The 23926-nt window shown below is 46.5% G+C and overlaps 1 protein-coding gene across 1 annotated transcript in view; it reads left to right on the top strand.

Annotated features, from left to right (window-relative positions):
- Positions 1-23926, top strand: part of LOC140389023 (uncharacterized) — a 234417-nt gene that overhangs the window by 270 nt on the left and 210221 nt on the right. Inside the window, exons 2-3 of the mRNA XM_072473189.1 lie at positions 10678-10800; positions 23478-23579. Of these exons, the coding sequence (XP_072329290.1) occupies positions 10678-10800; positions 23478-23579 (225 nt within the window). The remainder of the gene's footprint in view (positions 1-10677; positions 10801-23477; positions 23580-23926) is intronic.

Here is a 23926-nt window from a genome sequence, read left to right as displayed (position 1 = left end):
TGGACACTGCTTGGATACTGTTTCTTGCATGTTCACATCCTTTAGGTTCTTCACTCAACTCAAGCAGCCATTCTGTATGCATGATCTGAGGCACTGTGTGTCAGCAAGTGATTCGTCCAGATGGAACGAAGCCTGAATCCTGTCTTCCACATACAACGACACAGATGCGGTTTTCAACACATCCAGTGAATAATGACAATGAAATGGAATCCTGGTTAATTCTTGCGCCCAAAGTCAATAATAAGATCACTTGCTGATATCCTGCAGAAATCGGATAACTCAGCACTGGACCGGAATCGTACCTGGAATCTATTGGTTTGTGCGTTGCCCCGTTACTCTATTGGAGAACCTCAAACATAGAAGATGAACAAAGAAATTAAAATAAGTAGATGTCTCCCTGGGAAAGTTCTCTCCAAGCTACTAGCCGTTTGGCCATGCAGTAACCCAAAGGTTCCCATACCAAACTGCACATGTGGCGGCCTCTATGATCTTTCTGTGAAAAACAATTTAGCCTATATTCTTCATCAACAGACTCAGAAATAGGGAAACTCTTTCAAGTTACTATCTAAGAATATGTTGGTTAAGCATATCCTAAGCAATATGTTGATTATATTTGTACAAAATTACGAGTACTTAGTCACTATCTTTGTCCAGCGAGCTGGCGTGAGTGGAAATAAATTAAGGTTAATTTTGGTGGGACAGCTGAGTGGAGACATGCAGATAAACCCGGTGGTAAAACATCACCTGGGTCGTATGTCTCTGACGCCGATGAGAATCTTTCCTTCACACCTGGGGCGTCATTCTCCGACCCCCCGCCGGGTCGGAGAATGACCGTTGGCCGCCGTGAATCCCGCCCCCGCCAAAGTCTCCGCTCCCAGAGATTGGGCGGGGGCGGGAATCGGGCCGTGCCGGTTGGCGGGACCCCCCGCTGGATTCTCCGGCCCGGATGGGCCGAAGTCCCGCCCAGGAATTGCCTGTCCCGCCGACGTAAATCAAACCTGGTATTTACCGGCGGGACCAGGCGGCGTGGGCGGGCTCCGGGGTCCTGGGGGGGTCGCGGGGCGATCTGACCCCGGGGGGCCCTCCGATCCGCGGGCGGGCCTGTGCCGTGGGGGCACTCTTTCCCTTCCGCCTCCGCTACGGCCTCCACCATGGCGGAGGCGGAAGAGACTCTCCCCACTGCGCATGCGCGGGAAACTGACAGCGGCCGCTGACGCTCCCGTGCATGCGCTGGGAAACTGACAGCGGCCGCTGACGCTCCCGCGCATGCGCCGCATTTCCGCGCCAGCTGGCAGGGAAACAAACGCCATTTCCGCCAGCTAGCGGGGCGGAAATCCCTCCGGCGTCGGCCTAGCCCCTCAATGTTGGGGCTAGGCCGCCAAAGATGCGGAGCCTTCCGCACCTTTGGGCCGGCGCGATGCCCGTCTGATTGGCGCCGGCTTTGGCGCCAGTCGGCGGACATCCCGCCGTTGGGGGAGAATTTCGCCCCTGGTTCCTACTCCAAGCTAAGGTTTCAGGCTAATATTGATAGAGTTGTTGTGATTTCTTTTTTTACTTGCATAGCGACTTTGATACTTCACAGGTTTTAAAATTGAATTTAGAGTACCCAATTCGTTTTTTTTTCCAATTAAGGGCAATTTAGCATGGCCAATTCACCTACCCTGCACATCTTTGGGTTGTGGGGGTGAAACCCACGCGGACACGGGAAGAATGTGCAAACTCCACATGGACAGTGACCCAGGGCCGGGATTCGAACCCTGGCCCTCAGTTCTAACCACGGCGCCACGTGCCGCCCTCTTCACAGGGTTTTTAATGCTATTGTTACAGTCATGTCCTTAATAGGCTTCTGGTTCCTGATGTACACAGATTATAATGATCACAAAACTAGGTAGTCAAGTTTGCAGATGACCTATACCCAGGAGCCCGTGGCTTTATTCTATCGGGAGCTTAATAAAAGCTTGTGTTGTGGCCTGAGAGGGATACTAAATTAAATATGAACAAGCTCCCAGTAACCTGCTCTATGAACAGAACAGAACTTACCAAAAGGAAAGTTAAAAGTAACCCTTTTCAGTGAACTCTTGAACATTAATTATAATTTATTGCTGGGGCATCAAAATGGTCTTGCAGATACTTGGTTAAAATGGGGATTTTAAATCCTCCATGGCACTCTAACGCTGTACAGCCTTGGTTGGATTACATCAACGGAGGTCTGCAGACGGTTCGGGACACTGCAACATACGAGAACAAGCCAGGCCACAGACAGTACAGCAGAGCGGGCAGTCTAATACTCAGTCAGAGAAGGAAGAACCACAATTTGATAGAGAACCCAGGAGGAAAACACAGTTCAGAGCAGCATTCTAATTTCCCCGTTTTACTGGTGTTCCATTTCAAAGTATACAAGACCAGTTGAGACCAATATTCTTCGCTGTTTTACAGGAGGGTTTTTCCTTCTGGGGAGAGTTCTTCAGTCTTAAAAAGAAGCATTACAAGTGAAATTTATAGGAATATTTAAGATATTTAATGAGATATAGAAAGATAACCAAAAACATGGGAAAAGGGTAATAAAATTAGAACTGCTGGAAAGACGGGCAGCATCTGTGCAGAGAGTATCAAAATTAACGTTTCAAGTCCATATGAGTCTTGAACATATATGAACAATGGTGATCTTTAAGGAAGGTACAGGAACCTTGGATGATGAGAGAAATAGAGAAAATGATAATGCAAAGAGGGTGTATAATATACGTCACATCAGTTCTTTAAGTGAAAACCAGGTCGAATGTAATGAATTGAAAGAGGAAATAATGAGGAAAATAGGACTGGCAAAGATAGAATATGTGAAAAGAATGACAATTAATATGCACGATAACCACCGTGTTACACCCAGCGCGTGACTGTGCACACCGGTAAAATGGTGGGAAAGGCCAAAATCGAGATTCCCACCTGCTATCGAACCGACCCGCTCCCAATGGCAAGTTCTGGATCTCTCCCAAATATGATGAGCAGTTCATTAACCCTCATTTGCATTAATTTCCATCTCAACAGCAAGATTAAAGTCGAATGCAACGGGGATGAGGGGCTTTGCATCTATGAGGTCTTCAAGCCATAACAAAGAACAAAGAAATGTACAGCACAGGAACAGGCCCTTCGGCCCTCCAAGCCTGTGCCGACCATGCTGCCCGACTAAACTACAATCTTCTACACTTCCTGGGTCCGTATCCCTCTATTCCCATCCTATTCATGTATTTGTCAAGATGCCCCTTAAATGTCACTATCGTCCCTGCTTCCACCACCTCCTCCGGTAGAGAGTTCCAGGCACCCACTACCCTCTGCGGAAAAAACTTGCCTCGTACATCTACTCTAAACCTTGCCCCTCTCACCTTAAACCTATGCCCCCTAGTAATTGACCCCTCTACCCTGGGGAAAAGCCTCTGACTATCCACTCTGTCTATGCCCCTCATAATTTTGTAGACCTCTATCAGGTCTCCCCTCAACCTCCTTCATTCCAGTGAGAACAAACCGAGTTTATTCAACCGCTCCTCACAGCTAATGCCCTCCATACCAGGCAACATTCTGGTAAATCTCTTCTGCACCCTCTCTGAAGCCTCCACATCCTTCTGGTAGTGTGGCGACCAGAATTGAACAGTATACTCCAAGTGTGGCCTAACTAAGATTCTATACAGCTGCAACATGACTTGCCAACTCTTATACTCAATGCCCCGGCCAATGAAGGCAAGCATGCCGTATGCCTTCTTGACTACCTTCTCCACCTGTGTTGCCCCTTTCAATTACCTGTGGACCTGTACTCCTAGATCTCTTTGACTTTCAATACTCTTGAGGGTTCTACCATTCACTGTATATTCCCTACCTGCATTAGACCTTCCAAAATGCATTACCTCACATTTGTCCAGATTAAACTCCATCTGCCATCTCTCCGCCCAAGTCTCCAAACAATCTAAATCCTGCTGTATCCTCTGACAGTCCTCATCGCTATCCGCAATTCCACCAACCTTTGTGTCGTCTGCAAACTTACTAATCAGACCAGTTACATTTTCCTCCAAATCATTTATATATACTACAAACAGCAAAGGTCCCAGCACTGATCCCTGTGGAACACCACTGGTCACAGCCCTCCAATTAGAAAAGCATCCTCCATTGCTCGTCTCTGCCTTCTATGACCTAGCCAGTTCTGTATCCACCTAGCCAGCTCACCCCTGATCCCGTGTGTGACTTCACCTTTTGTACTAGTCTACCATGAGGGACCTTGTCAAAGGCCTTCCTGAAGTCCATATAGACAACATCCACTGCCCTACCTGCATCAATCATCTTAGTGACCTCCTCGAAAAACTCTGTCAAGTTAGTGAGACACGACCTTCCCTTCACAAAACCGTGCTGCCTCTCACTAATACGTCCATTTGCTTCCAAATGGGAGTAGATCCTGTCTCGAAGAATTCTCTCCAGTAATTTCCCTACCACTGAAGTAAGGCTCACCGGCCTGTAGTTCCCGGGATTATCCTTGCTACCCTTCTTAAACAGAGGAACAACATTGGCTACTCTCCAGTCCTCCGGGACATCCCCTGAAGACAGTGAGGATCCAAAGATTTCTGTCAAGGCCTCAGCAATTTCCTCTCCAGCCTCCTTCAGTATTCTGGGGTAGATCCCATCAGGTCCTGGGGACTTATCTACCTTAATATTTTTTAAGACACCCAACACCTCGTCTTTTTGGATCTCAATGTGACCCAGGCTATCTACACACCCTTCTCCAGACTCAACATCTACCAATTTCTTCTCTTTGGTGAATACTGATGCAAAGTATTCATTTAGTACCTCGCCCATTTCCTCTGGCTCCACACATAGATTCCCTTGCCTATCCTTCAGTGGGCCAACCCTTTCCCTGGCTACCCTCTTGCTTTTTATGTACGTGTAAAAAGCCTTGGGATTTTCCTTAACCCTATTTGCCAATGACTTTTCGTGACCCCTTCTAGCCCTCCTGACTCCTTGCTTAAGTTCCTTCCTACTTTCCTTTCATTCCACGCAGGCTTCATCTGTTCCCAGCCTTTTAGCCCTGACAAATGCCTCCTTTTTCTTTTTGACGAGGCCTACAATATCTCTCGTTATCCAAGGTTCCCGAAAATTGCTGTATTGATCCTTCTTCCTCACAGGAACATGCCGGTCCTGAATTCCTTTCAACTGACATTTGAAAGCCTCTCACATGTCAGATGTTGATTTGCCCTCAAACATCCGCCCCAATCTATGTTCTTCAGTTCCCGCCTAATATTGTCATAATTAGCCTTCCCCCAATTTCGCACATTCATCCTCGGACCACTCTTATCCTTGTCCACCAGTACTTTAAAACTTACTGAATTGTGGTCACTGTTCCCGAAATGCTCCCCTACTGAAACATCTACCACCTGGCCGGGCTCATTCCCCAATACCAGGTCCAGTACCGCCCCTTCCCTAGTTGGACTGTCTACATATTGTTTTAAGAAGCCCTCCTGGATGCTCCTTACAAACTCCGCCCCGACTAAGCCCCTGGCACTAAGCGAGTCCCAGTCAATATTGGGGAAGTTGAAGTCTCCCATCACCACAACCCTGTTGTTTTTACTCTTTTCCAAAATCTGTCTACCTATCTGCTCCTCTATCTCCCGCTGGCTGTTGGGAGGCCTTTAGTAAACCCCCAACATTGTGACTGCACCCTTCTTATTCCTGATCTCTACCCATATAGCCTCACTGCCCTCTGAGGTGTCCTCCCGCAGTACAGCTGTGATATTCTCCCGAACCAGTAGCGCAACTCCGCCTCCCTTTTACATCCCCCTCTATCCCGCCTGAAACATCTAAATCCTGGAACGTTTAGCTGCCAATCCTGCCCTTCCCTCAACCAGGTCTCTGTAATGGCAACAACATCATAGTTCTAAGTACTAATCCAAGCTCTAAGTTCATCTGCCTTACCCGTAATACTTCTTGCATTAAAACATATGCACTTCAGGCCACCAGACCCGCTGTGTTCAGCAACTTCTCCCTGTCTGCTCTGCCTCAGAGCCCCACTGTCCCTATTCCCTAGTTCTCCCCCAATGCTCTCACCTTCTGACCTATTGCTCCCGTGCCCACCCCCCTGCCATACTAGTTTAAAGCCTCCCGTGTGACACTAGCAAACCTCGCGGCCAGGATATTTATGCCTCTCCGGTTTAGATGCAACCCATCCTTCTTATATAGGTCACACCTGCCCCGGAAGAGCTCCCAGTGGTCCAGATAACGGAAACCCTCCCTCCTACACCAGCTGTTTAGCCACGTGTTTAGCTGCTCTATCTTCCTATTTCTAGCCTCACTGGCACGTGGCACAGGGAGTAATCCCGAGATTACAACCCTCAAGGTCCTGTCTTTTAACTTTCTGCCTAGCTCCCGGAACTCCTGCTGCAGGACCTCATGCCCTTTCCTGCCTATGTCGTTAGTACCAATATGTACAACGACCTCTGCCTGTTTGCCCTCCCCCTTCAGGATGCCCTCTACCCATTCGGAGACATCCTGGACCCTGGCACCAGGGAGGCAACATACCATCCTGGAGTCTCTTTCACGTCCACAGAAGCGCCTATCTGTGCCCCTGACTATAGAGTCCCCTATTACTATTACTCTTCTGCGCTTTGACCCTCCCTTCCAAACATCAGAGCCAGCCGTGGTGCCACTGCTCTGGCTGCTGCTGTTTTCCCCTGATAGGCTATCCCCCCCGACAGTATCCAAAGGGGTATACCTGTTCGAGAGGGGGACAACCACAGGGGATTCCTGCACTGACTGCCTGCCCTTTCTGGTGGTCACCCATTTCTCTGCCTGCACCTTGGGTGTGACCACATTTACATAACTGCGATCTATGACGCTTTCCGCCACCTGCATGCTCCTAAGTGCATCCAATTGCTGCTCCAACCGAACCATGCGGTCTGTGAGGAGCTGCAGTTGGGTGCACTTTCTGCAGATGAAGCCATCCGGGACGCTGGAAGCCTCCCGGACCTGCCACATCTCACAGTCAGAGCACTGCACCCCTCTAACTGACATTGCGTCAATTAATTAAAAAAATTTTTAAAAATTAAAAAAATTTTTAATATATATTTTTTAAATTTTCAAAGTTACTGTTAACTATCTGTTTCCTAGCACTAGATTTATAATAGAAATGCGAAAGCTAAATATAGTACTCTCCGATCTCTGGCTTAGATACCCCTCTAAATTATAATTAAGTAATTATGTTTAATTAGTTACCAATGCTTAATTTTTTAAATTTAGTGTAGATTCCCAACCAGCCACTCAGGCCACAGCTTTTCTGTGATGTCACTTCAATTTCCCCCCGACACACACAATTTGAAAAAGGTATAAAAGTAAAAATGAGTAAAAATCACTTACTTACCTTCTGAGTGTCTTAGATGTTCTCAGGTTCTCTCCCTGACAGAGACTGCTCCTCCTCCTCCGAACTATCTTTAAATATTGTGGAGACCCAGAACAGGGACAACAACAGCTGCTGCCTGTCTGTCCCAGCAAACACCTCCAGGACAGAGTCCTGCTCTTGGTTCTATGCCGAAAGTCACTTTAACTCCCTTTGACTATAAGCAGCCTTTAGCTTCACAGCTGAAGGCTTTTATCACAGAATCTCCAGTGCAGAAGGAGGCCATTCGGCCTATCAAATCTGCACCGGCCCTTGGAAAGAGCACCCCACCCAACCCCACACCTCCTCCCTATCCCCACACTTCCACCCTATCCCCGTAACCCCACCTTACCTTACCTTTTTTGGACACTAAGGGCAATTTAGCATAGCCAATCCACCTACCCATGCACATCTTTGAGCTGTGGGAGGAAACCGGAGCACCCGGAGGAAACCCATGCAGACACGGGGCGAACATGCAGACTACGCACAGACAGTGACCCAAACCGGAATCAAACATGGGACCCTGGCGCTGTGAAGCCATTGTGCTAACCACTAGGCTACCGTGCTGCCCCTATTGCTAATGAGGAATTGGCTTTGTTAGTTGTGAGAGCACATCACAGCTCTCAAGTGGCTTCCAGTGGGCACACTTGCCATGTCTCAGACAATGATTAATGCATCGCATTTTAATCAAACTTTGATGCCTGAACAGTGTGCCTAAACTCTAGAAGCGTTAGCACCAGGGAGGCAACAGTCAACAATCAAACACTCGAGAGCTCAGCTTCAGCAATCGGGATATTCTTGAAACCTATATGTAAGTGTGCGGAGCAGGGGAGGGCACCTGAGCACTGACTCATTAATGTTCCTGCAGGAATCTTGGAACTGGGGATTTGTGCGGCATATCACAAGCTACAGCCGACAAGTACATTGTGAAGGCACAGATTCTCTGTATGCCCGAGCATATCAGACTATATCATACTTTGAGCTGCACCAAGACAACCAAGATACCCAGGCTGCAAGATTTTCTGCCATTGCCAGGATTCCCCACGTACAGGGGGCAATAGATGGCACGTATGTTACCTCACGTGCACCATGGTGTCTCGGAGTGCCTTTCATGAACTGAAGGGATTCCACTCCCTAAATGTTGAACTCGTGTACTACCGCCTCCAGATTATGCACGTGTGTGCACGCTTCCCAGAGAATAATGTCGGCACTAATTAATACTGATTACTTATTTGACTTAATCAAAGCACGATCACACGTACTAACTTCAAATATTTAATGCAGGCTTATCTTAGAATCTATGGGCAGCACAGTGGTGCAGTGGTTAGCACTGCTGCCTCACGGCACCAAGGTCCCAGGTTCGATCCCAACCCTGGGTCACTGTCCGTGTGGAGTTTACACATTCTCCCAGTGTTTGCGTGGGTTTCGCCCCACAACCCAAAGATGTGCAGGGTAGGTGGAATGGCCATGCTACATTGCCCCTTAATTGGAAAAAATTAATTGGATACTCTAATTTTATTTTTAAAAAGGCTTATTGTAGAATCCCTACAGTGCAGAGGGCGGCCATTGGGCCAATCGAGTCTGCATCGACCCTGTGAAAGAGCACCCCACTCAGGTCCACTTCTCCGTTACCCTATCTAACCTTTTGGACACTAAGGTACAATTAGCTTATCTAATCCACCTAACCTGCACATCTTTGGACTGTGGGAGGAAACCGGGTCAACTGGAGGAAACCCACGCAGACACGGGGAGAACGTGCAGTCTCCGCACAGAGCCAAGGCCGAATTGAACCTGGGTCCCTGGCGCTGTGGTTGCAGTGCCACTGTGCTGCAAGTTTCTTAAAATCAAGGACAACGCAGAAATTAAATGCAAAATTATTCAATTGCAAATATAATGGCTGAAGGCCTCAGGCCCACAGCTGCACCTTAACTCAACATTAAATCCCAAGACAGCCTTGGTGCAAACATGGACAATAAGGTAAGCTCCAGAGGTGAGAATAACTGCTCTTGACCTCTAGGCTGGCATTGAAATCTGGAGTGGCTGGAGTCATGCTCAGCACAAAGGAAGATGGTAAGTGTTGTTGTAGATCAAGCATTTCAACCCAGTATAAGACTGCAAGCTTTCTCAGGCACGGTCCTCGGATCAAACATCTTCAACTACTCATTCCCTCCATGGTAAGCTCAAATGTGGGGATTTTTGCTGATTGCAGTGCTCTGTTCCATGTGCAATTCCTCAGATAATGAAGCAGCTTCAAATCAGTATTTCTACAATCTTAAACATTCAAATATATATATCTATATATAGATATTTTAGAACAAAAAATGGATCTCTGTATTGAGAATATTCCAAATTCAATTGAATGAAAACAAGCATTTCATTTTTTCAATCCAACAGTCAATATGATTTTTCATGTAGTGGTACAACTGACAAAGCAGAATCCAGCTATGGAAGAGAAACAGAGTTAACAGTTCAATGCTGATAACATCATCAGGTTGGCCACCTGAAATATTAATTATGCTTCTCTCTCCTCAGAGTCTGCAGGATCTTCTGAACCTTTGCAGCATTTTCTGTTTTGTTTCAGATTACGCAAGCGATTTACCTGCTGATATATTAGACAGTACATTACAGGCAGGAAATTATCCATCAACATTTCCACCATCAATAGATACCTCAGTTCCATTCCACTTATCACATGTCAAATAAACGGCTGTGAATTCAAAAATTAGAGACATCCTTTTTTTTTAAACTAGCCTTGGTCTTTGCAAAAGCAAACACAAGAGTTCACCTGAAAGATCAGAATTAAGCACAGCAACAGGATTCTTGTCTTAGGAATGTCTCATAAATCCAATTGAATCAAAATATCTATTTGATTCTATCTACCCAAAATAACATGTTTCCTTCAGTATGACCAAAAACAACAGCATGTTACAATCCAGGTCAAGCAGAATCTGTGGAAAGAGAAACAAGTTTTTGTCAGTTTTTTGTCCAATTAATGGGCAATTTAGCTTGGCCAATTCACCTAACGTGCACATCTTTGGGTTGTGGGGGTGAAACCCACACAGACACGGGGAGAATGTGCAAATTCCACACAGACAGTGGCTCAGGGCCGGGATCGAACCCGGTTTCTTGGCGCCGTAGGCAGCAGTGCCAACCACTGTGCCACCGTGCAGCCCAAAGTTTTTGTCAGGTTATTGATCTGAAACAATTTTGCTTCTCTCTACACAGGTGCTGCCTTTTCTTTTGAATCTTTACAAAATTTTCTGTTTTTATTTCAGGAGACACGACTGAAGATGACTCAGGTTTTGATGCAGATGACGACACAGGAACGGAAGTATCAGGATCAGAAATCCCTCCTTCAAGATTTGTGTACAATTCCACTCCCGCCAACATAATTCAAGGTATGGCTTTAAATACAAAATTCATCCTTTTTTAAATTGGCCTTGGTATTTGCAACAGCAAACACGATAGTACCTGAAACAATTCAACTGTGATGAACAGTGTGAATCTGCTTGGTGTGAATTAAGCAGGATTGACAAACCAAAATGTGTTTTACAGCACAGCATCTAATATCCACTCAGAAGGCCAGTTTGGAGTTGTGGGCCAGGGTCATTTTGATCAGGTGAGGGTAGCAGAGTAGAGATTAAGATACGGAGGGAAGGACAGCGGGCAGGCCTGCCACTCGGAGATAAATTGAAGTCCGTAAAGAGCTGCCCCAGGGCCTCATTCACGTGGAGCTGGTATTCAACCAGTCAGCAAGATCCATGTCGCACTCATTAAATTCCACTGCTAAGGTTGCCGAACATGTTCTCGTTACTATTCTTATTTAATGTACCATTTATTTCTTCATTATATGTGCAGCACGGTGTACAGGCAGCACGGTAGCACAGTGGTGAGCACAGTTGCTTCACAGCTCCAGGGTCCCAGGGTCGATTCCCAGCTTGGGTCACTGTCTGTGCGGAGTCTGCACGTTCTTCCCATGTCTGCGTGGGTTTCCTCCAGGTGCTCCGGTTTTCTCCCACAGTCCAAAGATATGTAGGTTAGGTGGATTGGCCTTGCTAAATTGCCCTTAGTGTCCAAAAAGGTTAGGTGGGGTTACTGGGTTACGGGGATAGGGTGGGGCTTAAGTAGGATGCTTTTTCCAAGGGCCGGTGCAGACTCGATGGGCCAAATGGCCTCCATCTGCACTGTAAATTCTATGATTCTATGCTTCTATATCTGGATTTTGTTCATTACAACAAATAAGAGGCAATTTGGAATTTCAAAGTTCACTTAATTTCCATTAAATTCAAAGAGTTTTTATTATTTCAGTACCCTTTATACTATAAACTCCATTATAATGACAGAAACAACAGAAGTAGACTATTTAATGGTATTACTATCGCTGAATCTCCCACTATCAACACCCGTTGGGTTACCACTGATCAGAAACTTAACTGAACCAGCCATTTAAATACAGTCACTATAAGAACAGGTCAGAAGCTGGGAATTACAGCGAGTAACTCACCTCCTGACTCCCCAAAGCCTGTCCACCACACAAAGGACACAAGTCAGGCGTGTCAGGCATGGAATGCTCTCCACTTGCCTGGATGAGTACTGCTCCATCAACACTCAAGAAGTTCAACACCAATCCAAACGAAGCAGCCCGCTTGATTGGAACCCCATTCACCACCTCCAACCACGACTCCCTTCACCACCGATGCTCAGTAGCAGCAGTGTGTACCACTCACAAGATGCATTGTAGCTACTCACCAAGGCTTGTTCGACAGCATCTTCCAAGCCCACCAAGCAGGGCAAGGGTAGCAGATGCTTGGGAACACCAACACTTGCAAGTTCTCCTCTGAGCCACTCAGCATCCAGATTTGGAATTATATCGCCATTCTTCCACAGTCGTGGGTCTAAATCCTGCAATTCCCTCTCAAATAATACTATGGGTGCACCACCACCACATGGATTGCAGTGCTTCACAAAGGTGGCTCACCAATACCTTCTCATGGACAAATAGAGAATAGCAATAAAAACATAAGCCCAGCCAAGGATAAAACAAAACTCACAGTGTGTAGTTCCAAAACACCTGAGCAAACCTGAACTCAGTAGCATTCAGGGCTAAACTCTCCAGCTGCTAGAATCAAAGCTAGCACAGTGGCACTAGTAGGGTTCAATGCATATCAATCATCTCAATCCATAGTGATCACTATCGGAGTTTTGCAGGGTAGGGTCCTCGGCCCAAATATCTTCAGTTGCTTTCATCAATGGCCTTCCCTTAAACATAACGTCAGAAGAGAGAATATTCCTGTTAATTGCACGGTGTTCAGTATCATTTGAAATCCTAAAATAATTAATAAAATCAGCATCTGTACTTTTTTGAGCAAAAGTCAATATTATATAATCAACTTTTACAAACAAAAATGGCGACTAAGTGTTGCCATCGGGCAGGATTCGTGGACTTCCAGGACAGCAAAACTGGTGCTGCATCTGGACCTATTCAGCGAATGTTAAGGGACTAGCGTGCCATGTGGAACACAATTGAGTTCAATGAGAAACAGTGCCAGATTCACGATTGACACTTAGTAGGCTGACACGCTACAGGTGCATATACACATTTCACTCCCCATACACACCATCCCAGCCAACAAGATGGCGCTGGTTGCACTGGAGCACGCCCATATGGCTGATGGGTCGGCTGGGGCCAGAGGGCACTTGAGGGGTGGCCTGGGGGGACACCCATGCGACCCGTGGCCCTAAGTTCATAGTGGGCAGTCAGCGGCGTGCGCAGCTGCATGGCTGCCTTGCAGGCTGCGGCAATGGTGTTCAGTGCCCATCCACCATGACACCACGGCCCACCTCCTAGGCCCCCAACCAGTGGCACAATTGTCAGCAAACGATGGCGATGTTGAACATTTTCCGTACCCCGTCGCTCTCCCTCAGCAAGCACGACACCTGTTTCATGACTTTTAATAGCACAAGTGAACCTCGCCGTTGAGAATTCGGTCCATTGGAGGCGGAGAATCGCTGAAGCCCCGGAGAATACCGGATCGGGCCCACTAATGATATGCCAATGGTGTTTACTGTACGTGTGTGCTGGAACACATTGACGCCGCTTTCGAGGCGCTGGAGATTTGCGATTTGGCATGAAATTTGGCCACGATTTCGGTGTCGGAACCAATTCTCCGCCCAACGCATTTCCCGGTTCCAGCGACGGAAGATGGAGAATCTCTGAGAGTAAGCTATAAATTTAATTAAATCTAAACACATATTTGATTGTAATTACTCCAACTATCAATATTGGGCGACATTCTCCCAAAAAATGATTAAGTGTCATAATAATAATCTTTCTTGGTGTCACAAGTAGGCATACATTAGCACTGCAATGAAGTTACTGTGAAAAGCCCCTAGTCGCCACACTCCTGCGCTTGTTCGGGTACACAGGGAGAATTCAGAATGTCCAAATTACCTACCAGCACGTCTTTCGAGAATTGTGGGAGGAAACCGGAGCACCCGGAGGAAATCTACGCAGACACAGGGAGAACGTGCAGACTCCACACAGACAGTGACCCAAGCCAGGAATCGAACCTGGGGCCCTGGAGCTGTGAAGCAACAGTGCTACCCACTGTGCTATGTGCTGCCCATTTGGGGTGAGAAAATCGGTGTTGTGCTCCTCGTGCCCAATGTGGGAGATAAGGGACGCAGACGATGCCCCTGACTCCTTCATGTGCGGGAAGTGTGTCCAGCTGCAGCTCCTGTTAGACTGCATGACGGCTCTGGAGCTGCGGATGGACTCACTTGGGAGCATCCGCGATGCTGAGGAGGTCATGGATAGCACGTTCAGTGAGTTGGTCACACCGTAGATTAGGGTTGGTGAGGGAGACAGGCAATGGGTGACCAAAAGGCAGAGAAAGAGCAGGAAGGCAGTGCAGGTGTCCCCTGTGGTCATCTCCCTCCAAATCAGGTATACTGTTTTGGATACTGTTGGGGGAGATGATTCACCAGGGGAAGGCAGTAGTAGCCAGGCTCATGGCAACGTGGCTGGCTCTGCTGCACAGAAGGAGGGACAAAGACTGGCAGGGCTATAGTCATAGGGGATTCAATCGTAAGGGGAGTAGACAGGCCTTTCTGTAGTCAAAAACGAGACTCCCGAATGCCTCCCAGGTGCATGGGTCAGCGATGTCTCAGATCGGCTGCAGGACATACTGAAGGGGGAGGGTGAACAGCCAGTTGTCATGGTGCATATAGGTACCAACGATATAGATAAAAAACGGGATGAGGTCCTACAATCAGAATTTAGGGAGTTAGGAGATAAGTTAAAAAGTAGGACCTCAAAGGTAGTAATCTCAGGATTGCTACCAGCGCCACGAGACAGTCAGAGTAGGAATTCAAGAATAGTCAGAATGAATACGTGGCTTGAGAGATGGTGCAGGAGGGAGAGGTTCGGATTTTTGGGACATTGGAATCGGTTCTGGGTGGGGCGGTGGGACCATTACAAATCGGATGGTCTACACCTGGGCAGGACTGGAACCAATGTCCTAGGGGGTGCTTTTGCTAACACTGTTGGGGAGGTTTTAAACTAATGTGGCAGGGGGATGGGAACCAGATGAGGAAGTTAGAGGTCAGTAAAGAGGCAGCAACTAAAGCCAGTAAGGTACTAGATAATAAGCTCAATGTGATTAAGGGGAAGAGTAGACAGGGAAGAGATGATGAACGCTAACGGCCAGGTTGTCTGAGGTGCATTTGTTTCAATGCGAGAAGTGTAGCAGGTAAGGCAGATGAATTTAGGGCTTGGATTAGTACCTGGGAATATGATGTTATTGGTATTACGGAGACTTGGTTGAGGGAAGGGCAAGACTGGCAACTAAATATCCCAGGGTATGGATACTTCAGGAGGGATAGAGAGGGAGGTAAAAGGGGTGGAGGAGTTGCATTACTGGTCAAAGATGATATCACAGCTATGATTAAGGAGGGCATGATGGAGGATTCGAGCACTGGGGCAATATGGGTAGAGCTAAGAAATAGGAAGGGTGCACTAACATTGTTGGGACTTTACTACAGGCCTCCCAAAAGCGAGCGTGAAGTAGAGGTACAAATATGTAGACAGATTATAGAAAAATGTAGGAGCAATAGGGTGGTCGTGATGGGAGATTTTAACTTCCCCAACATTGAATGGGACTCATGTAGTGTTGGAGGCGTAGATGGAGCAGAATCTGTAAGGAGCATCCAGGAGAGTTTTTTAGAGCAGTATGTAAACAGTCCAACTCTGGAAGGGTCCATACTGGACCTGGTATTGGGGAATGATCCCGGCCAGGTGGTTAAAGTTTCAGTCGGTGATTACTTTGGGAATAGCGATCACAATTCCGTAAGTTTTAGAATACTCATGGACAATGATGAGAGTGGTTCTAAAGGAAGAGTGCTAAATTGAGGAAAGGCCAAGTATAACAAAATTCGGCAGGAGCTAGGGAATGTGGATTGGGAGCAGCTCTTTAAGGGTAAATCCACATTTGAAATGTGGGAGTCTTTTAAGAAAAGGTTGATTAGAGTGCAGGACAGACATGTCCCTGTGAAAATGAGGGATAGAAATGGCAAGATTAGGGAACCATGGATGACGGGTGGAATTGTGAGACTAGCTAAGATGGAAAAGGAAGCATACATAAGATCTAGGCGACTTAAATCTGATGAAGCTTTGGCAGATGGAGTTCAATCCAGGCAAATGCGAGGTGATGCATTTTGGAAGATCTAATTCAAGAGCGGACTATACGGTCAATGGAAGAGTCCTGGGGAAAATTGATGTACAGAGAGATTAGGGAGTTCAGGTCCATTGTACCCTGAAGGTGGCAACGCAGGTCGATAGAGTGGTCAAGAAGGCATACAGCATGCTTGCCTTCATCGGACGGGGTATTGAGTACAAGAGTCGGCAGGTCATGTTACAGTTGTATAGGACTTTGGTTAGGCCACATTTGGAATACTGCGTGCAGTTCTGGTCGCCACATTACCAGAAGGATGTGGATGCAGAGGAGGTTCACCAGCATGTTGCCTGGTATGGAGGGTGCTAGCTATGAAAAAAGGTTGAGTAGATTAGGATTGTTTTCGTTGGAAAGACGGAGGTTGAGGGGGGACCTGATTGAGGTCTACAAAATTATGAGAGGTAGGGACAGGGTGGATAGCAACAAGCTTTTTTCCAAGAGTGGGGGTGTCAATTACAAGGGGTCACGATTTCAAGGTGAGAGGGGGAAAGTTTAAGGGAGATGTGCGTGGAAAGTTTTTTACGCAGAGGGTGGTGGGTGCCTGGAATGCTTTGCTAGCGGAGGTGGTAGAGGCGGGCACAATAGCATCATTTAAGATGCATCTAGACAGTTATATGAACGGGCGGGGAACAGAGGGAAGTAGTCCCTTGGAAAATAGGTGACAGGTTTAGATAAAGGATCTGGATCGGCGCAGGCTGGGAGGGCGGAAGGGCCTGTTCCTGTGCTGTAATTTTCTTTATTCTTTGTTCTTTAAATCCTGCTGACTGTTTCAGCACAATTCCCATCAGGCTCTTTGTGCACTTAGTCATATTTTTGAAGGGGGATGTGATTTGCACGAGCATTGAGAGTGGCGAGGTCTAAACATGCCGGCAAGTCTAGCATTGCAGAGATTGGGCTGCCATTTTTAAAGGCGCCCCGATCTCAAAATGGTAGCAAAGGCCTCCACCCCCAGTACCTTTTCTGCCATCGGGCTTCAGTGGCCCCCCCCCCCCCCCCCCCCCCCCCACCATCAGCAACCCCTCCCAAGGATCACTGGCATCCACTGGCGCCTTCCCAATAGATCTCCCTTCAGGCCTCACCCCCCCTTCTCACCAGCAAAGACCTTCCCTCCTGTTAGCATCAGTAGAGTGTCAAACTCATTTATTTGTTTTATCGTTACTTAATAAATTCATTTAATTTACCTTGAAGACTCAAGTGTTCTTCAAGGTCACCTGCAATCGGTGACATATATTACTTACTCCAAGTAATATAACATGGTATCAGAAGCGCCTACTGAATCTACCTACTAAAATTTAAGTTTAGAGAGAAAATTAGATAGCTCTTCAGCAACAGAAGCATCACCTTCGGAACAAAACTTTGATGATTCCCGGCACGATGGTCAGAACACAAGCTCCCCGTCAACTCTGGATCACCAGTAACCTTAATGTTAACTGGTGGTTGCTTAGACAACAATTTCAATTGTATTTGGAAGCACCTGACTTAACAAACGCGACAGATGATCGAAAAATAGCTCTTTTACTGACTATGGCTGCTCCACACACGAGAGAGATCTACAACTCTTTTAACTACACAGAAGGACAAGATAAAATAAAGTATGCCACAATCATTAAAAAAATTTGAAAGCTACTGTAAAGTACAGACAAATGAGACATTTGAGTGCTATATCTTTAAAAAAAAGGATGCAAGGGAAAGAGGAATATTTTAATAGCTTTGTCACTGATCTTCGGCTTCTAGCTCAATCCTGCAATTTTGCTGCACTAAATGACTCAATGATTCGAGACCAGATAGTGTTTGGAATAATTGATGAACACTTTAGAGAGAGATTACTTCAGCAAAAAGATTTGGCCCTTGAAATCGCTATTGAAATGTGTTTGGTGCATCAACAGTCCAAAAATCAATACTGGCAGTATAAAATCTATGAAAGTGACGCCAAAATCCACCACGAGGTAGAGTGTATCCAAGCAGTGTCACAAATGAAGAGGCTCCATGTTTCTGATGGCCGCCATCTTGCGCGCACGCACTCTGGCCCGCACATGTGCACTTCGCAAAAAAGTGCGAGACGCCCGAGAACCGTTCTGCGCATGCGCAAAGACGTATGGGACGTCATGACGTTGACGCGAAGACGTGCATGAGGTGTGGAACCACCCACTTCCAGAAAAAATGCCCTGCAAAAGGTAAACAATGTCTCCAATGTGGAAGACTGAATCACTATGCTGCTCAGTGCAGATCTGCACTCCCCATTTAAAGCTCAAAAAAACAAATTGAAGCAGAGAACATTGGAAGTGTTCAATGCAAAACAGATGAGTCTGATTAAGATAGTGCAACAGATCCAGAAGGTGATTGCCTGGATAAGACATTCCAAGTTGGAATAATTGAGAAATTTGAAAACTCCACAGACAATACATCGCAAGCGAAATCAATCCATGCCATTGATTCCAAAGCTGAATGGAACACAGTGTTAGATGTAAATAGATGCCCGATTAAATTTAAGCTGGATACAGGTGCCTCCGCTAATCTGCTTTCGAAGTTTGACTTCACGAGGCTCAAGCAAGCTCCCAAACTGCTTCCAGCTGCCTGCAGACTTCAGGACTACAATGGCAACGCAATCTCGTCATTGAGTTCATGCCATTTAGTAGTGTCCAACAAACACATCGAGACAAACCTTAGATTTGAGATTGTCCGATCAGACAAGTCGTTGCTCTTAGGTGCGAAAGCCTGCAAGCAGTTGAACCTTATTCAAAGGATTTACACATTGACATCGTCTCATCCAGCTCTTCAGAGCAGAATTGAAGGAATACTGGATCGATATCCAGATGTCTTCAGCGGAATGGGCACACTTCCATTTGAGTACAAAATTTTGCTGCGTGCTGATGCGAAACCTGTTGTTGACCCACCAAGGAGAATTCCTGCTCCACTGAGGGAATAGATAAATCAGAACTAGCAAGTCTACAGAAAAAAGACATCATCTCCAGAGTCACTGAACCAACTGACTGGGTCAGTTCGATGGTGTGTGTAAAAAAGCCGGTGATTTAAGAATTTGTACAAACTCCAAGGACTAAACAAAAACATCATGCGGGAACATTACCCAATCCCAGAAAGAGAAGAGATGGCACAAGCCTGCATCTTCACCAAGCTAGGTGCATCGCAAGGTTTCTGGCAGATACACTCAGAAGAATCCAGAAAGCTCTGCAGCTTCAATACACCATTTGGCAGATTTTGTTACGATAGAATGCCATCTGGAATTGTCTTGGCATCTGAAATTTTCCACCGCATCATGGAACAGATGACTGAGGGAATAGACAGCGCTTGTGTCTACGTGGATGATATTATTATTTGGTCTCCGACTCCAGAGGAACATGTGTCGAGACTGCAGCAAGTCTTCAAACGCATACAAGCTGAAAAAATCCAAATGCAGCTTTGGCACGTCTACGCTCAAGTTCCTGGGTGACCAGATATCGGAACACAGTGTACGATCGGACACAGATAAAATAAAAGCCATTCAAGGAATTAAAGTCCCTGAGGACAAGAAAGCAGTTCTTCGCTTCCTTAGAGTAGTAAACTTCTTAGGCAAATTCATACCAAATCTGGCCAACCATACAACATCTCTAAGAACATTAATAAAGAAATCAACCTCGTTCGAGTGGACTACAGATCATCAAAGAGAATGGTTGGAGTTAAAAATGAAACTCACAACTGCACCCGTCTTAGCATTCTTCTAGCATTGGTGCTCTTTCAAAGAGCCGGTGCAGACTCGATGGGCCGAATGGCCTCCTCCTGCACTGTAAATTCTATGATTCGATCCAGATCGTGAAACAAAGATTTCGACTGACGCAAGTCAGGATGGAATTGGAGCAGTGTTGTTACAAAAAGACAACAGGTCGTCATGGGTTCCAGTAGCATAGGCATCACGTGCGATGACACCGACAGAGACTCGATGCAGATCGATGAGAATCTCAGTGACATGATTCCTCGATTACAAAGAATACGACTCAAACATTGGAGATCTGGGGCGGAATTCTCCGCAATTGGCGCGATGTCCGCCGACCGGCGCCCAAAACGGCGCGAATCAGTCCAACATCGCGCTGCCCCAAAGGTGCGGAATCCTCCGCATCTTGAGCGGCCGAGCCCTAGCCTTGAGGGGCTAGGCCCGCTACAGACTGATTTCCGCCCCGCCAGCTGGCGGGAAAGGCCTTTGGTGCCCCGCCAGCTGGCGCGGAAATGACTTTGCCGGGCGGCGCATGCGCGGGAGTGTCAGCGGCCGCTCACGGCATCCCCGCGCATGCGCAGTGTAGGGGGTCTCTTCTGCCTCCGTCACGGTGGAGACCGTGGCGAAGGCGGAAGGAAAAGATTGCCCCCACGGCACAGGCCCGCCCGCGGATCGGTGGGCCCTGATCACGGGCCAGGCCCCCATGGGGGCACCCCCTGGGGCCAGATCGCCCTGCGTCCCCGGAGCCCACCCGCGCCGCCTTGTCCCATCGGTAAGAGAGGTTGTTTAATCCACGCCGGTGGGACAGGCATTCCAGCAGCGGGACTTCGGCCCATCCGGGCCGGAGAATCGCCGGGGGGGGGGGGGGGGCGGTGGGGGCCTGCCAACCGACTCGGCGCGATTCCCGCCCCCGACGAATATCTGGTGCCGGAGAATTCGGCAACCGGCGGTGGCGGGATTCACGCCAGCCCCAGCGATTCTCCGACCCGGCGGGGGGGTCGGAGAATCTCGCCCATGATTTCAATCTTGTATATACGCCTCGTAAAGATCTACTGATTGCAAATGCATTATCTCATTCAATCACTGCACCGAGCGAACCACTAGAGATAATTCAACACATCGAATCTCAAGTACAAATGTGTGCTGACAACCTTCCTGCGACGGACAAAAAAATAATTCTTATCAAAGAAGAAAACGAAAAAAGATCCAGTGCTGCAACGAGTCATTTACAAACTCAACAATGGGTGGCCAAAAGGGCAATGTCTGCAATTCCACAATGTACAAGCAGACTTGACAATGATTGATGGTCTACTGCTGGAACTTTATAGGATAGTCATTCCACTGTGTCTCAGGCCCATGATACTTCGTCAAATTCATGAGGGACACCTCGGAATAGAAAAATGTAAACGAAGGACTAGACAAGCTGATGATTGGCCTGGCATCAATAGGGACATCACAGACATGGTTTTGGGATGTGAGACCTGTTTAAAGTTCCAACCTGCACAGAGTAAGGAGACTCTGCAACCACATGAGTTGGAAACCTCTCCTTGGGCCAAGGTAGGCATTGACCCACTCTAATGGTTGTGACTACGTACTCCTCATTGACTATTACTCAAACTACCCTGAGGTATTGAAGCTGTCAGACCTCACCTCAAAGACAATGATCAGAGCATGCAAGAAAACTTTCTCACCATGGTATACCGAATACTGTTGTGACTGACAGTGGACTGTGTTTTCGCATCAAGATGGACTGAGTTTGCAAAACGTTATAACTTTAAGCACATCACTTCTCGTTCATAATACCGGCAGTCCAATGGTAAAGTTGAAAAAGAGGTACACATAGTCAAACAGCTGATCAACAAAGCCTCGGATTCAGCATCCAACATTCACTTAGCACTACTCTCATATCGTGCTACTCCATTATCGACTGGCATATCACCAGCTCAGCTTCTGACGAACAGGGATCTGAAAACAACACTTCCGCTCTACAACTACCCAATCCAGTTCACCTTCCGGTAATTAAGAAGATGCAGCAGCTTTGCAATGATCAGAAATATTACTGTGACAGACATGCGCCCACTCTGGACTCGGTATCTCCAGAAGATACCGTCAGAATCAAGATATCTGATGGAGGTTGGTCTGCTCCAGCTGTCATCATTTGACAAGCCGCACCCAGATCCTACATACTCAAAACTTCCGATGGCAATATCATTCACAGAAATCAAAGGGCACTTCAAAAAAATCACACGCCCACAACCAATTTTTCCTCAATTTCCGTTTAATGAAGCGATAGTTCAAGACACGATGACTAACAATTCTACTAGTCATGATACACAGAGAACTATCAAGACATCGACTTCTCCACCTCATATCCTGAGAAGGTCCTCAAGAAAAAGAAGGGAACCTAGCAGACTGAACTTATGAACATTTTGTTTCGTATATTTGCTGTGTATATAAGTCATACATATCTTGTCCTTACCTTTCATATTAATATCCATTTCTCCTTGTAAAAAAAAGGGGGATGTAATGATATGTATGCAGACATGGAACCAAAGGGTTAATCACAACACTTAGCTGTGACACTAACACTAGAGGGCACCACTAAACCACACCAAAGAATTGAGCTCCTAGAGGCTCTTGGTCTCTTTCCATTCAGGAGTAGTTAGATAGCAGTTGTGTAGCAGTCAGGTCACAGCCTAGCCACCATGTGTAGTTCAGATACAGTTTGTACAGTTATTTCCCATTACTTTATTTCTAGAGTTAGTTCAGTAGAGTGTCAAACTCATTTATTAGTTTTATCATTACTTAATAAATTAATTTTATTTACTTCAAAGACTCGAGTGTTCTTCAAGGTCATCTGCAATCAGTAACGACATATATTACTTAAGTCAAGTAATTCTCACCAAACCCTCAGCTTGGGTGAGAAAAACTGCCCTTGGCAGCAACGCAGCATGAAAGGACTGTTAACAAATGTCACTGATTCTTCAACTGGTTTAACATCAGTGGCTAAGGCTACTGTTATGAACTGTCAATCTGATTGGGGGAGGCATAGCAGAAATAACAAGCCCAATGTGCATATTACATTTGTCAAATATGGTCTTGTTACTATTCTTACTTAGGATGTATCTTTTATCTTTCCATTATTTGTACATATCTGGATTTTGTTCATTTTGACAATGAGGCATTTTGGCATCTTAATGTTCACACAAATTCAAAGACTTTATTATTCTAACGCACCATTAGACAATGAACGTCACTGTAATAACAGAAAAACAGCAACAACAGACTAATCTGCCCACTGATGCTCCATTTGTGTTCCTCTTGGACCACTCAACTGCAAACTTTATTACAGTCCAAACATGGCGGCACAATAGCTCAGTGGTTAGCACTGTCGCTTCACAGCTCCAGGGTCCCAGGTTCACGCATTTGATTTTATTTACTCCAACTATCAACATTATCTTTCCTTTAAGTGACATCGAAAACAACTGACAACACAGAATTATGGGCAGGCAGAAGCTGTGGAGAGAGAGAAATTTAATTATCATCAGGGTATCAGCCTGACATTACAATGTTGCTTCTCTCCACAGATACTAGCATATTCTCTCTGTCTTTACAGCATGCTCTGTTTTCATTTCAGATTATGCCACCAAGGATTATACTGATTTTTATATAGAAAAGAATACAGAAACAGAATCATCAGGAGCCGAAATCCTCCCTTCAACATTCCCACCATCAATAGGTATCTACAATTCCATTCTAGTAATCACACTTCACAATATGGCACTAAGTTAACAATTTGCGGTCATCCTTTTCTAAACTAACTTTGGCCTTTGCAATAACAAGCTCCACAGAGATCAAGATCCGGACAGTAAGGCTATAGAGCCTGCCCACCAGGAGAGTAATTGAGGTCCATGAGGATCCATCTTTTTTTTTTAAATTTAGTGTACCCAATTCATTTTTTTCCAATTAAGGGGCAATTTAGCGTGGCCAATCCATCTACCTTGCACATCTTTGGGTTGTGGGGGCGAAACCCACGCAAACACGGGGAGAACATGCAAACTCCACACGGACAGTGACCCAGAGCCG

Source organism: Scyliorhinus torazame, chromosome 14 (genome assembly GCF_047496885.1).
Source record: "Scyliorhinus torazame isolate Kashiwa2021f chromosome 14, sScyTor2.1, whole genome shotgun sequence".
NCBI classification, from domain to species: domain Eukaryota; kingdom Metazoa; phylum Chordata; class Chondrichthyes; order Carcharhiniformes; family Scyliorhinidae; genus Scyliorhinus; species Scyliorhinus torazame.
Note: the sequence above shows the minus strand (reverse complement) of the source record. Positions and strands in the feature narration are given on the sequence as shown.